This window comes from Dromiciops gliroides, chromosome 3 (genome assembly GCF_019393635.1).
Source record: "Dromiciops gliroides isolate mDroGli1 chromosome 3, mDroGli1.pri, whole genome shotgun sequence".
Taxonomy (NCBI): domain Eukaryota; kingdom Metazoa; phylum Chordata; class Mammalia; order Microbiotheria; family Microbiotheriidae; genus Dromiciops; species Dromiciops gliroides.
This window is the reverse complement of record NC_057863.1, coordinates 322,466,958-322,482,737: the sequence shown is the minus strand read 5'-3', so window position 1 is coordinate 322,482,737 and position 15,780 is coordinate 322,466,958. Positions and strand designations below refer to the sequence as shown.

General features: G+C 41.2%; 1 protein-coding gene across 1 annotated transcript in view; it reads left to right on the top strand.

The window, feature by feature from the left end:
* CFAP44 (cilia and flagella associated protein 44) overlaps window positions 1-15,780 on the top strand; it is a 133,961-nt gene that overhangs the window by 13,687 nt on the left and 104,494 nt on the right. The window contains 1 exon segment of the mRNA XM_043990859.1: window positions 7,195-7,357. Within this exon segment, the coding sequence (XP_043846794.1) occupies window positions 7,195-7,357 (163 nt within the window).

Below are 15,780 nucleotides of genomic sequence, written 5' to 3'. Positions count from 1 at the left end.
AGACCTGTGTTCTATCTAGACCAAGTTATGCCACCAATTCATGGTTAATTGAAGTTTACTTTCCCTCTCTGGGCTTCAATAATAACTGATCTGGAAAACGAAGGGGCATGTGCCAGATGAGTTCTCTAGTCCCTTTCAGGATTATGATTAGGAATAGGGAGCTACACTACATGTCAAAATACCAAATCCTGACTTCACCCATTCCTCAGTCTCAAGGCTGGCAACATTGTTCTGTACTAGGAACCTGAAACTCTACACCTGAGGATGTTATTGGATTGTCCCATTGTCTCCTCCTATCTCTGACATCACACGTATCACCCTGTTGTTCCACAAGGGTCTATTTTCCCCATGCTCTCAAAGCAAGCTTTTGAGTCCTAATTATCCAGTTTTCTAGCCTTAAGTCTTTATAGTCTATGGTCAGAAGGAGAATCTGTGCCAGTATCATCAGGTATCCATTTCACCACTACATTCAGAAAGTTTTGAAGCCTTGAACCTGCAGGGTTCAATCTGCACCTTCCAGATTTCTATCTTAGCCTACCATTAAAGTACGAAAGGAGGCAAAGAAAGCCATCTTTTACCTAGGCAGAAAAATAGATAGATAAAGTTGGAGCCATCTCCCGTTGTCCTGATATGTATCTTGCCACTGGATCCAGATGGCTCTGGAGGAGAGAGTGAGGTTGGTGACTTTGCACAGCCCTGCCTCACTTAAATCCAATCACTGCAAGTCATGACATCACCTCATGGTCCTCTTTGAGAACAAAGGACAAAACCACCACCACCATTAAAGTCAAGTTTCCTTGGCTGGTTTTCTGCCTTTTCTCAGCAATGAATTGTTTCCGCACAGGGTTGCCAGTATCAGTCAAAAGAAATATTGGAGATTGAGACTGGAAGTAAAGGTTCTGAGCTTAGCTTACCAGGTACTTCCCTTGAAACATCTCTCTCATCCTTTGAGGGAACCTTGGATCAGTGTGTTCATCCCCACTTTCTTTCTCACTCCCTGTGGGAAGTGTACTTTCATTCAGTCTTTGCAAAGCATACCCTCTTCCCAGTCCTCCAACTAAACTGCTCTCCATCCAGCCTCTCCCTTTCCCTTTCTCCCTGTGTCCTTCAAAAGTGCAGTGAAGCTGAGCTGAAAGGATTTGACTGTCCTAAACTGAAGACTATCACTCCAGATAGAATTCAGTAAAATTCACTTTCTGCAGACTTTCCTGAAGCTGAGGCATAGAAACAAAACTAAAAGAAAGCCCCTCCCCTCCCCTTCCCTCCCTTCCATTACCTTCATTTATTTATGAAGGAACTGAGACCCAGAATGATTTAATGATTTGTCCAAAGTCAAACATGTAGGAAATGGAAGAGCAAGAATTTGAACACAAATCCTTTGATGCCACATGCAAGTATCTTTCCACTCTATTGTGCTGTATTGGGTATGTGCTATTTGCTGGGTAATTGAATTTCCAAAATCAAAGCTTTGCTGTGGGTGGGAATAATGACTTAAAATAACCCAACTAAATATAGACAATGAGCAGAGTGAAGTGGTGTTTAGAGACCGCAGTCTGGGGAGGTTGTGAGGGAAAGGAAACTGTTGATAAAAATATCTAGATCTTTGTTTGAGTCCTATCACAGAAGCTCCTCCAAATTCAGGCAGACCTAAACAGCATCATTTGGAGAACGTACCTATGAACCCAAACATAGCCTTGCCCAAACCTCAAGATAGCCTGGTAATACTACTTGAGACTGTGGAAACCTGGGAGAAGCCCAGAAGCTGGAGCCTCCACAGTAAATCAAAAAGAATATGCTTGATCTGGAGAGACATGCTATAAGTGAAGGTGAGAAGCAGACTTGGTATAGAGTGTGCACAGATGATGGGGAATCCAACAACACACCTTGTTCTCAGGTACTCAGTGGTGACCCCAGAGGCTCACATTAGCTATGGCTTTACAGTTGAAGGACTCTGCGTTCTCCAGAACAAATTGTTTACTTGTGGATAGATAAAGTCTACAGAAAGCTAACATGTTGGTCTCTGTGAGTTAGCTGAGACTGAATGAGTGTATTGACAGTGCTCAGGGCCTGTTAACTAATTCTAAGGATGAGAATGTCATAGAGCACTGCCAGCTTTCTAGGAATCTAGACTGGCTTATAAACCAGGCTATAAGAAGCTGTGTGTGTGTGTGTACCAGCAGTATACCCCAACATATATGTGTGACCCTGTCGGTCTTCACAGACTACAGCCGAAGAGTTGAGAACCTCCAAGATCTCTATAGGTACATAATTTAAAAAAATATTTCTTTTATTTTCTCTAGCACCTTATGTATATATTTTGTAGTCCTGTCAATTCATAGGTAGTTTTGCTTGGAGCAAATACTCTTACTGAAGATTATTAGACTCTAGGGGGCAGCAAGGTGGCACAGTGGATTAGAGTGCTGGGCCTGGAATTAGGAAGACTCATCTTCCTGAGTTCAAATCTGGCCTCAGACACTTACTAGCTGTGTGACCTTGGACAAGTAACAACCTAGTCTGCCTCAGTTTCTTCATCTGTAAAATGAATTGGAGAAAGAAATGGGAATCTTTGCCAAGAAAATCCCAAATGGAGTCATGAAGATTCAAATGGGACTGAAACAAGTGAACAACACCACAGATTGCAAAGCCTCATGAAACCAATGGCTAAAAACATTATGTGTTTATATAACATACATTATATGTTATATAACATATAGTAACTGCCTTGCCTTCCCTTCCTTTATTTATATATGAAGAAATTGAAACCCGGGGTGATTTATATGTTAGACGTTATATAATATATAGTAATATGTTGAGTGACAAATGCCAACTAGAGCGGGGGGAGCAGGATTGGTGTATGTTAAGAGAAGCCAGAAATAAAACCCAAACAAAGTTCCAAAGGTCACTTTGGGCCACCAAAACCCTCTGAAACAAAGCTGTTGGAGAAGTAACATTAGATGTGAGAAAACTAAGAGTCAGACTACTTTGGATTTTACTTCCTAAAGGAGATTATTATTAAAAGAAAAAAAATACAGTGGTGTTTTTTTTGTTCATTTTGACTTTAAACAATGTGCCAAGTCTGAGATGGGACTCTTTCAGTTCTTGTCTATGAAAACTAGCCTTGAAAAAAGAATATTTATGTGAAATGCCACCCTCCTCCAATAGAATTAGTTGAGGCTTTCCCTGGGAGATTTTATACAGCTAGAAATAGTAAGGATTATTTTGATCTGAATAAACACCTTGCTCTATCTATATCAGTTACAAAACTGGGAAGGAAGATGGTGCACATCTGAATAGGGAGACAGAAGTGAAATTGATCATTTCTCCCACTGCCTCTGTTTTCACACAACTTAACGTGACTGTCTCATGATTCAGAGCAACCCCTTAGAGGACTATTATTGAGTTGACATTTGAAGACAGCTGTGACAAACTGGTGATACAGTTTTCTTCTGGGAGATTATAAAAGGATACATGAGGGTTTCTTGAGGAAAAGTACATAGAGGGAGGTAATGTGAGTTTTGTGAGTCGGACTTGTCTGGGAGCAGGTGACAGAAAAGAACTCCTGCACCATCTGCATAGTTACCTCTTTATTTCAGGAATAGCTAGTATTAAATGGCATAGTTATATGAATCATATTGATGAGGACTAAAGATGCCTTTTGTTGGATGGCCCTGACCCAGTCAGGTGTCCTAATCACAGTATCCTTTTAGCTTCTATTTCTGTAAAGAGATGTGTACTTGGGACATGCTTAGGTCTTGTTCATCTTCAATGCCAAGTAGTCCATGGACCACATGAGGATAAAAGGGTTCAGCAACCCGAGAAGCAGCCATGTCTGTATTCAGGAGAACCTTTTCTGGGGTAGCTACCTAATATGGTCTTTCTGGGACTTGTGGATAATGATGCATTTAGTGGGAATTATGCCCCAAACCCTTTCAACTGCAATCATTATTAAGTTGATTTTGTGGCTTTGAATGTGTAGGGCAAATAGATTCCTGCTGATCCCCTGTGGTGTGTTTGAAGCTAGAAACTGGATTAGAGAGAATCTGGAGGATCACCTACTCCTGGTGAACCACAAAGAGCACTCCTGGGGATATATTCTTTTCACCTTTGACTTGCCTCCTGACCAGTAATGGTTTGATCATTAATTGCTTATTGAAACAGGGAATCTGAGGGCAGAAAAATGTTTTGCCAATGCCCTCATGGACACAGTCTTCTCCATGCATGATTCCCAAATAGGAGTTGGTTCCATCTGTGCTGGTCTGCAATCTTCCCATTAACAGTGCTGGTTATCTTCAGCTCCAGTTTGTAGGAGCTCATACTGGTTTATGTGGCTCATCCCTTCATCTTCCATAGCTTTCCCATAACTGCTAGAGCCTTATGCTATGTGCCAAATGGGCCTCTAAAGACAGGTAGTCCTGCTGTGGGAGCAACACTGGCTGCCTGCCGCCTTTTAGGGACATCGATAGCTGATAACTAGCAGAAACACAGGCAGCTGTGGTTCTGATTATGTCCATATGAACCATGAAACCAGTCACAGGTGTTATATGCAACAATAAACACTTTTTCTCCAGTACCCTACGATGGATTTTAATTTTTTTGTGGATGCCAAGTCCACTGTTCCTTATTACCATCACTTTCAGCTTCAAGAGGTCACATAGGAGATTATTGGTGTTACTCCGAACCATTTTGGCAACATGGTCTAGAAATTATGTCACATCTACTGCACCAGTCTTGTGTCTCTGTTGAGAGGAGGGGTATGTGTAAAACTACCTGCCCCAACTGGATCTGTATGAAGTCAGCTGGGCAAATCCCCACTTTGTACCTCATCCAGGAGAGAAGATGATCTGTAGATACAAGGACAGCCATCAAGATCCAACTAAAGGCATTTATTCATGTTATCCAGAGGGTCAGGCCAAAATTTTTAAGGCCCCCAAAACTGTATCAACTTCTTGCACTACCTAGCTCTTTCAAGAAAGACTTCAGGGGCAGCTAGGTAGCGCAGTGGATAGAGCACCGGCCCTGGATTCAGGAGGACCTGAGTTCAAATCCAGCCTCAGACACTTGACACTTACTAGCTGTGTGACCCTGGGCAAGTCACTTAACCCCAATTGCCTCACTAAAAAAAAAAAAGAAAGACTTCAGGGTCTTTTTCTTTCTAGGAATCATAAGATCTGAATACCAAGAGGCTTGGAGTGAGGATCCTTGTGTTGCTTGAGCTGTTTTTCTCAGATTTGGAGAACTGGTATGGGATGGGGGTCTATGATTCCTCTTGGGATTTCCTGAACCCAGTTGGAGTATATTATAATGAAGGAGTCCAACCTGGTCAAGGGATGACCCTTGGTTTTGATTATTTTTATTGAATGGGCAAAAGCTGGGACGGTCTCCAGAATATTGACTATTAGATTGGGGACATGAATTTCATTAGGACTCTATTCCTTTCCCAGTATCTTGTTTATCACCAATTAATAGGACCAGAACAAGACTAATGCCAGTGTTCACATTGTCTAGCTCAAGGTGAGCAAGCATTTTTCCCTGATGCCTGTTTTATCCCATCACAAATATATAAACCCCAGACCTAGAGTTTCTCAGTTGCTCAGCTACGGTATTTGGGTACCAAGAGAGTCACCAGCATATGCTTGAGATTGATGTGTGTTGTTCCCCCTTAACCCATATAAAGCTGTTTATGGTTTCTTCCACAAGCTGCTATAGAGCCAAAGAACCAGAATAGCCTCCGTCACATCCTTACCCTTCGGATTAGTTAACCTAGCCTGAGGATTATTTGTAGCTCTCATTTATAGCCTCAGCTAACTCACAGCGACCAACATTTCTTCTGAAGACTTGACCCTTCCACAAGTAAACAACATATTCGAGAACCTGGAGTATATGAACTATAGCATCATAGCCAACCTGTGGCTTCATGCTCACCATGGAACACCTGGGACGGGGCATGTTGCTCTATTCCCCATCATTCTATGCAGGGTCTGTATCATGGACTACTTCTTAGCTTTGTACCATGTCTCTAGATTAGGGCATGTTCTTTTTGACATATGTCATGGAGGCTTAAGCTTCTGGGCCTCTCGTGGATTTCCTTAGTCTCAGTTAGTGTCATCAGGGTATCCTGAGGTTTAGCAAGGCACCTCCTATCAGGGCAGGTGAGTGTGCAGACTGATAGCGAATTTCCTTGAAGAGATGGAGGGAAGCTGTTTGAAATGAGGTGCCTGGCATGGTAAATTCAGAACCTTTTCTTCCTGTCTCAGACATTCCTTTTGACTTGTGCAGGCAGCCAAGAAGAAGAGATTTGATTCAACACTATCCTGCTGAAACTTGACAAAGCACTGAGGTACAATGGAAAATTGGAAAACTGATAGGGCTTTGGGGCTCAAACCTTCCTCCTAGCTGTAGAATGTAATGACAGAAGCTAGAAAGTGGAGAGGGGAACCAGGTTGAAATTTTTTTCTCCTGTCCTTAGGGTATAAAGGGAAAATTGAAAAGGGGATTAGTTTCAAAGTATGGAGAGAACAGGTCTTACCTTCAGGATTTGGAGACAAGAGGTGAGCCATTAGTGAAGGATGCTCATTGAAGCAATGGTTTTCCCATTAGCCCAACTGGTGTGAAGCCAATGATGTCACGTGGTAAGTAGGTCTTGGGGGTGGGGTCAGGACCAACGATATCTCCAGGGGAGATGGGTGACATAATTATGATGATGCCACAGGGTAGGCTGGGCTTGAGTTTCTCAGATGGTTGTAGAAAGAACTTAGCATTTTGACAGGTCCCACAACTTTTTTGCCACTCTGGTCTCTCCCACATTATAAAAGCTGATTCAGTTTTAGAGAAAGAGAGGAAAATGGAATGATTGAGTTGACCTGATTATTATCTGAAGAAACTTTTTTTTAATGATTAAAAAGTTGAGATTTTAGAAGTGAATTCAGGATGATTTGGGGAAAACTTTAAAAAAGTTGAAAAAGCAGCAGCAGTAGGATTTTTTCTACTTAAAAACAAAGCAAAAAATATTCTCATAGCATTGTAAGATAAAACTCAATTTTAAGGTGAAGACAAAACAGCTTCACACACTGGCTTATTCTTTATCTAGCAAAGAGAATAGTTTATTCCATCAATTTCTATTGATAACCTGTTTGTTATTAGAAGGGAGGCATGCCTACTTCGGAACCTTTATTTTCCTTGACAATTTTGCTTTAGACATTCCTTTGGTTATGATTCCATCAAACGGTCCAATCTTCATCTTCTAGACAGCCAAACCCTCATCTATGTAGCTGGCAACCAGATAGTCTTCTTGGATCTGAGAACCCAGGAGCAGAGTTACCTCCGGAGCAGCAGTGGTGGAGGAATCGGTGCTATTGCGGTATAGCTTTTAGTAATTTCTGAGGGTAGGGGGACATCCTATTTTGTAATCATTTGAATCCATCAATCAAACAACGGCTCTTACTCAAGTCAAGTCAACAAGTGTGTATTAACCTCCTACTAGTGGGCAGCTAGATGGCGCCATGATACATAGAGCACCGGGCCTGGAGTCAGGAAGACTGATCATATGGAGTTCAAATCTGGCCTCAGATGCTTACTAGTGGTGTGACACTGGCCAAGTGACCTAATCCTGTTTGCCTCAATTTCCTCATCTGTAAAATGAGCTGGAGAAGGAAATGGCAAACCACTTCAGTTTCTCTACCAAGAAAACCTGAGATGGGGTCATGAAGAATCTGGCACAAGTTAAAAAATGACTGAATAACAACAACAACAACAACAACTATATTCCAGACACTGTGCTATTATTAAATTGTTACTATATGGCAAGCACTGTGCTATTATTAAGCTCTTACTATATGCCAAGCACTGTGCCATTATTAAGCTCTTACTATGTATCAAGCACTGTGCTATTATTAAGCTCTTACTATATGCAGGCACTGTGTTAAGTGCTAGGGGTACAAAGCAAGGCAAAAATCTAGTCCATGCCCTCAAGGAGCTCTCACTCCATTGGAGGAGACATGTCAACAACTATGTACAAATGAGATCTATATAGGATAAATTGGAGATTGGAGATAATCTCAGAGGGAAGGCACTAATGTTATTGAGTATCAACTCCATTAGTCATTATGGGGACACAAGAGAAATACAGGCAGTCCCTGACTTATAGATAGACTCCTAGGCTTATAGATCTAGAGCTGATTAAGGAGGCCTCTGGCAAGAATCTTGCCAGCAGTCACAGAGAGGGAGAGAGAGACAGAGATAGATAGAGACTGAGAGATAGAGACAGAGATAGACAGAGAGAACCATAAAGAGACAGAGAGAATTAGAGACAGAGAAACACAGAGAGAGAGAGAGAGAGAGCTCTGTGATGGTTAGTCTTTTCCTTTATAGAGATAAACAGGGAAGGCATCCTTGATCTCCTGGAGAATAACTTCCTTTTACCATATAATCCAGAAGGTCTCATTCTCTCACTCATCAATCTCTGCTGGGATGGAATCCACACCAGGCACTCTGCCACTGGAGAGGAGCCTGATGGCATTCAATACATCTTCTTCAGCTGGAGGTTCAGCTAAAGAGGAATTGACTTGAATATATGACCTAGATATAGAAAGAGAGATTACAGGGAAATAAGAACATGGAACATATTACTTATCAGACTTATGGATAAGTGAACAATTTATGAATAATCAAGAGAGGGAGAACAGAGTGAGATGTAAAATGGATAATTCAATTATATTAAATTTAAAAAGGTTTGTACAAATAAACAAATGTAGTCAAGATCAGAAGGAAAGCAGAAAATTGGGGGGAATTTTATTTTGTTTTGTTTTGTGGGGCAATGGGGGTTAAGTGACTTGCCCAAGGTCACACAGCTAGTAAGTGTCAAGTTTCTGAGGTCGGATTTGAACTTAGGTACTCCTGAATCCAGGGCTGGTGCTTTATCCACTGCGCCACCTAGCTGCCCACAGGGAAAAATTTTATAGGCAGTTTCTCAGATAAAGGTCTCATATCTCAAATATAAAGAACTTTGTAAAAATCTTTAAGAATACCAACCACTTCCCCAATTGATTAATGGTCAAAGGATATGAGCAAGCAGTTTTTAGATAAAGAAATTAAAGCAATTTATAGTACATAAAAATGCTCGAAGTCATTATTGATTAGAGAAATGCAAATTAAAGCAACCTTAAGATATCATTTTATACCTATCAGGCTGGCTAAAATGATTGAAGGGAAAGGCTACAAATGTTGGAAGGATGTGGAAAAATTGGGACTCTAATTCATTGTTGATAAAATTGTGAAATCATCCATTCATTTTGGAGAGCAATCTGGAAACATGCTTAAAGAGTTATTAAACTGCTCATATCCTATGACCCAGGATTATCACTTTTAAATCTATTTCCAAAATGATCAGGGAAAAAGGAAAAGAACCTGTATGTTCTAAAATATTTAGAGCAACTCTGTGGTGGCAAAGGACTGGAAATTGTGGGGATGCCTGTCAATTGGGGAGTGGCTAAATAAATTGTGGTATATGATTGTGATGGAATACTATGGAAGTATTCAACCCATCTCCAAAATCATGTCCTTATCAGTGATCATTGCGTCTCTATCAGCTCAGAGAAGTTGAGATGCACCAAAGGTCTTTGACCCATAAGTAGTCTTCAGGGCATCATAGAAGCACTTTGCATTATTGCTGTTGCTGAGAATTCTGCATCTTTCTAAGCTTCACTTGTAATTTACTTTTTTTTTTTTAAGCGAGGCAATTGGGGTTAAGTGACTTGCCCAAGGTCACACAGCTAGTAAGTGTCAAGTGTCTGAGGCCGGATTTGAACTCAGGTACTCCTGACTCCAGGGCCGGTGCTCTATCCACTGCGCCACCTAGCTGCCCCCTTGTAATTTACTTTTGATGGAGTTAAACACTGCCTTCTTGGAAACAGAGAAGCCGTTTTGCTGGTAAACCCCATGGAGTTCTCATTTCTTGTTTAGCAGCTTCTGAATTTCCCCACCATTTTTGTCATACCAGTCCTAATGTTTGTGAGAATTCTGGCCCAGATGAGCAAATGTGGAGCTGTATACCAAGTCTCTGAAAGCTGCCCATTCCTTTTCTGCACCACTGTTGCTAACTGTGTTTTGACTCAGCTTTCCCTTCAAGTCAGCAGTGAACCATTCATGAAGGGAGAAGGGCTCTAATCTGCTGATGTTGAGTCTCCTGACAGTCATCTTGCCTTGGGGCTGCTGCTTTTCCTAAATGTGAATTTTTAGCTTGGGGAGGATGAGTGCTACACATGGCCTTTGTCACCCTGGCCTCCTGCCCCCTCTCTCCTTACAATGACATAGTTTATTAAATGACAGTGCTTGCTGTGAGGGTTCATCCATGACATTTTATTGTGGTTAGGTAAGTGGAAAACAGTGTTGGTGATGAAAAGGTCTTGAGACACATAAATGATCATTGCTGTTGCTCTTTCCAACTCCATTCCTCCCAAGGACTGCTATGTTTGATAATCTATGCTTACTTTGGTGTTAAAGTCACCCAGAAGAACAAGGTTGTCCTCTTGGCACATTGACAATGGGGATCTCCAGGTCTTCATAGAATTTTTGTATCTTATCAGGGTCCATCATGGTAGGAATATATGCACTGATGATGGTGGCACTTGCATTGTCATTAACCTGTCATTCACTCCTTTTGGGAGGCATACAAGCTTGTTCACCAGATTAGATTCTTCACCTGGAAGATGGTCATCTGCCTGAGAGACAGCATGACTTCAGAAAGGGCCAGGGAATGTTTGACATAGTATTTGCTGCCCAATAACTCTAGGAGAAAAGGTCTGTATACAAGTTTGTTGACCTGATCAAGATCTTTGATATTGTCAGTTGTAAGGGCTTGTGGAAGATCATGGCAAAATTTGATTTCCTGGAGTTCATCAGTATTTATACCAGTTTCATGATGGCATCAGATGCTGGATGAAGGGTAATGTTCTCACACTTTCCAAATCACCAATAGAATGAAGCAGGGCTATATACTTGCTCCCATGCTTTTTAGCATGATATTTTCTGTGATGCTGTAAGACACCCACAAGGATGAAGATGAAATCAAGATCAGCTCTAGCACTATTGGTAAACTATTTAACTTGAAAAGGCTACAAGCCAAGACCCAAGTGGAGGAAGTGTTGATGTGTGACTTTTTGTACAAAGATGATTGTGCACTCAATCCAGCCCCTTAGGCTGAGCTGTGACAGAGTATGGATTGATTCTCACCACTTGTACTAATTTTGGCCTGAAAACCAATGCCAAGAAAACAGAGGTCCTTCATCAGTCAGTACTGCACTGGAACCATTGTTCATGACAAATGGAGAGTTTTTGAATTCTGTGGTTGAGTTTTCAATTACCTTGGCAGTATATATTTTTTTATTTTTGGTGAGGCAATTGGGATTACTTGACTTGCCCAAGGTCACACAGCTAGTAAGTGTCAAGTGCCTGAGTCTGGATTTGAACTCAGGTCCTCCTGAATCCAGGGCCGGTGCTCTATCCACTGCACCACCTAGCTGCCCTGGCAGTATACTTTACAAGGATGTTCACATAGATGATGACGTTGATGGGCACATTACCAGGGCTAGCACACAGCATTTGGAAGACCCTGAAAGTGTTCAAGAGAAGAGGCATTGGGCTGCAGACTAAACTGATAGTCTGCAGAGCCATTGTGCAGACTTCACTATTTTATGCTTATGAAACCTGTACAGCATGTCAGTGCCATGCTAGAAAAGTGAACCACTCAGTTGAGAAATGGTCAAAAGATATGAACAGGCAGTTTTCAGATGAAGGGATCAAAGCTATCTCTAGTCATGAAAAAAGGCTATCGAATAGAGAAATGCAAATTAAAACAGTTCTGAGGTATCACATCACACCTATCAGATTATCTAATATAACAGAAAAGGAAACTGATAAATGTTGGTGGGCATGTGGGAAAATTGGAACACTAATGCATTGTTGGTGGAGTTATGAACTGATCCAGTCATTCTGGAGAGCAATTTGGAACTATGCCCAAAGAGTTATAAAACCATATTTATCCTTTGATTCAACAATACCACTACTAGGTGTATTACCTGAAGAGATTTTTTTTTAATGGAAAAGTGCCTATTTGTACAAAAATATTTATAGCAACTCTTTTTTAGCAACTCTTTTTGTGATGGCAAAGAATTGGAAATTGAGGAGATGCCCATACTTTGGGGAATGGCTGAATAAGTTGTGATATATGGTTGTAATGGAATATTATTGCACTATAATATTCTGAAAGCATGATTTCAGAAGAGAATGGCAAAGATTTACATGAACTGATGCAGAGTAAAGTGAGCAGAATCAATAGAGCATTATACACAGTAACAGCAATACTGTTAAATGACTTGGCTATTCTCAGCAATACCGTGATCCAAGACAATCTCAAAGGATTCATGATGAAAAATGCCATCTGTCTTCAGAGAAAGAACTAATGGAGTTTGAATGCAGACTGAAGCTTTTTGGTTTGGGTTTTCTCCCACAAAATGACCAATATGGAAATGTTTTATATGGTTTCATATTTATAACCTATATCAGATTGCTTATCAGAGAGGGGAGAGAGGAGGAAGGGAGGAAGGGAAAGAATTTGGAACTAAAAATATAAAAGCAAATGTTAATTTTTTTACATGTATTGGGGAAAAGGAAAATATTTTTTTAAAAAAAGAAAACTGAACCAAATCCATTTGAATTGTCTTAGAAATAGTCTGAAGAAATATTCATACCCGGCAAGTTAAGGTACTGGACACTGAGGTCTTCTCTTGAGCCAAACTGCCAAGCATTCAAATTCTAGAGAGTGTAACTCAGATGGGCTGGCCACATAGCCCAAAGGCTAAATGCACACTTACCTAAAAGACTATCTTATAGAGAACTCACACAAGGCAAGTGCTCACACAATGGTCAGAAAAAATGGTACAAGGATACTTTCAAAACCTTTCTGAATAATTATAGTATCAATTGTGAGGCATGGGAGATACTGGCACAGGCCTGTCCAGCATGGTGTACCTGCATCAAGGAAGGCATTGTACTCCACGAGCAAAGAATTGTAGTAGACAAAGGAAATGTGAGTTGCTCAAATCCAGAGGCATCTCCATATCAAATGTTCTCTACCCCCTGCTTTTTTTAGGGCAATGAGGGTTAAGTGACTTGCCCAGGGTCACACAGCTAGTAAGTGTCAAGTATCTGAGGCCAGATTTGAACGCAGGTCCTCCTGAATCCAGGGCCGGTGCTTTATCCACTGCACCACCTAGCTGCCCCCATCTCAAATGTTCTAATGGAATACTTGTATTCCGCCCCCTGTGGTAGAGCCTTTTGAACTCATATTGGATTGATCAGCCACAGCCAAACACACTGTACCCTGACCCCAATATCATGATATCTTTGGTCCTCTTTGAAAATGATGAAAACAGGATGAACAATAATAGATCTACACCTGGAAGACAATTGTTCAAGTCTACCTAGGAGCTTGCTGAGTTTAGCCTATAGCTCTGTGGGGAAATGAGGGACTCCAGGGGACCTGGAAGCCAGGGGTTCTGTCTACAACTGCTTTCTATAGAAGGGTTGTCATTAGGGATTCTAGAGTAGGAACTTCCCTTAAATTCTCCTCCTGTTCAACCTGTTCCCGAATAGCTCAAAGACTTTGAGGGGTGCAGGAGGAGAAATCAGGGCTTCCAGATATTATAATACCTAGGTCTACCTGGTTCATAGAATCATAATCATACAACTAGAAAGGAGCTTAGAGGTCATTTAGTCTAAAAGCTTCATTTAACAGGTGAGAAAACAGGACCCATTTTCTTTCTATATATAACAATCTTGGCCTAATGTTCATTGTTACGTATGAATGGCCACCCCTAGATAGTTGATAGTCATGGGAATTCCTTGCCCCTCTGTTTTGCAAATGCCGTCCTACATGACTACAGTGGCAATGTGGTACTGAGGGCAGAGAGCTAGCTTCAGATTCAAGGGGAACCAGGATAATGTCCTGTCTCATTCTTTTACTGGCTATGGACAAGTCATTTAACCTTTTAGTATTCCCAGACAGGAGCAGCTAGGTGACACATTGGATAGAGCATTGGTCCTGGAATCAGGAGGACCCGAGTTCTAATCTGGCCTCAGATACTTGACAGTTACTAGCTGTGTGACCCTGGCCAAGTCACTTAACCCTCATTGTCTCAAACATCTGGAGCCATCTCCAGCTGTCCTGATGTACACGTGGCCACTGGACCCAGATTGCTCTGAAGAAGAGTGAGGCTGGTGACTTTGCATAGCCCTCCCTCACTTAAATCCATTTCAATGCAAGTCATGATATCCCCTCCTGATGTCCTGGTCCTCTTTGAGAACGAAGGACAAAACAACAAAAAGCAACAACAACAATTCCCAGACAACTCTGTGATATGCCTTGATAAAAAAGGATTTAATTACATGGAGTTTCTTATGCCAATGAAATCATAATCATTCACATTCCTTCCATGGCATAATGGAAACAGCATTGGCTCTGAAATTAGAGGACATGGTTTAAAATCCTGCCATCTAGGGGCAGCTAGGTGGCACAGTGGATAAAGCACCAGCCCTGGATTCAGGAGGACCTGAGTTCAAATCCAGCATCAGACACTTGACACTTACTAACTGTGTGACCCTGGGCAAGTCACTTAACCCCCATTGCCTAAAAAAAAAAAAAAAAAATCCTGCCATCTAGTCCTTCATTTTCTAGATAAAATCTGGGAATTTTGGGGAGCAGCTAGATGGCGCAATGGTTAAAGCGCTGGCCCTGGATTCAGGAGTACCTGAGTTCAAATCTGGCCTCAGACACTTGACACTTACTAGCTATGTGACCCTGGGCAAGTCACTTAACCCCCATTGCCCTGCCCCCCCCCAAAAAAAAATCTGGGAATTTTGGTGGATTCAAGGCTCAATATAAATTAGCAGTGTTATAGGGAAGCCAAAGAAGTTACATGATGTTGGGCTACATTAAGAGAAGCATGAATAGCAAGAACAAGGCAATAGTTATAATTAATCTATGAACTAACATATGGCAGGCACAATTCAGCAGAGAACCAGAAGATGACCAAAGTAGCTCATTGTAGAGGCAGCAGATAGCAGTACTGCCTGAGTAGAAAATGAACAGATGACTGTAGCAACACAGCAGAAAATCAGAAGATCATGATTTATCAGAGAAAAGATCGCAGTAGGTGATATCAGCAGCATATAGCTCAGCAGAGATAGTAATGTGGAATCAGTGAGAGAGAGTGCTTCTGTGTGTAGTGAATAGAATTTTTTTCTTTTAAAATATTAAATTAAAAAGATATATTGCGGGGCAGGTAGATGGTGCAGCAGATAAAGCACCGGTCTTTGATTCAGGAGGACCTGAGCTCAAATTCGGCCTCAGACATTTGCATTATTCCATGGTTCTACACAGGTGTTCTGGCTATATATGTTCATTATGACTGTGTTCCTTATGTGTGATCTCTATGTGTGCCCACTCTTCCAACTGATGGCATATATGTCTGTAACAGAGTGTGCCACAGGCTCATGGGAGGAATGTTTTATTGATACTTGTCCTACTATGCTATTTCAGTAAATGCTTTTGGTTTGAACAAATTGTGTCTGTACTAGACTAGAAAAAAGCAAAAACATGATGGGGGCTTGAAAGCTATAGTTCAGGTGGTAGATGTGGACCCACAGCTACCTTGAATCTAGCATACCTAGAGAACTTTGAGTTTCTTTTTTAAATAATATTTTGGGTTTTTCAATGACATGTAAAAT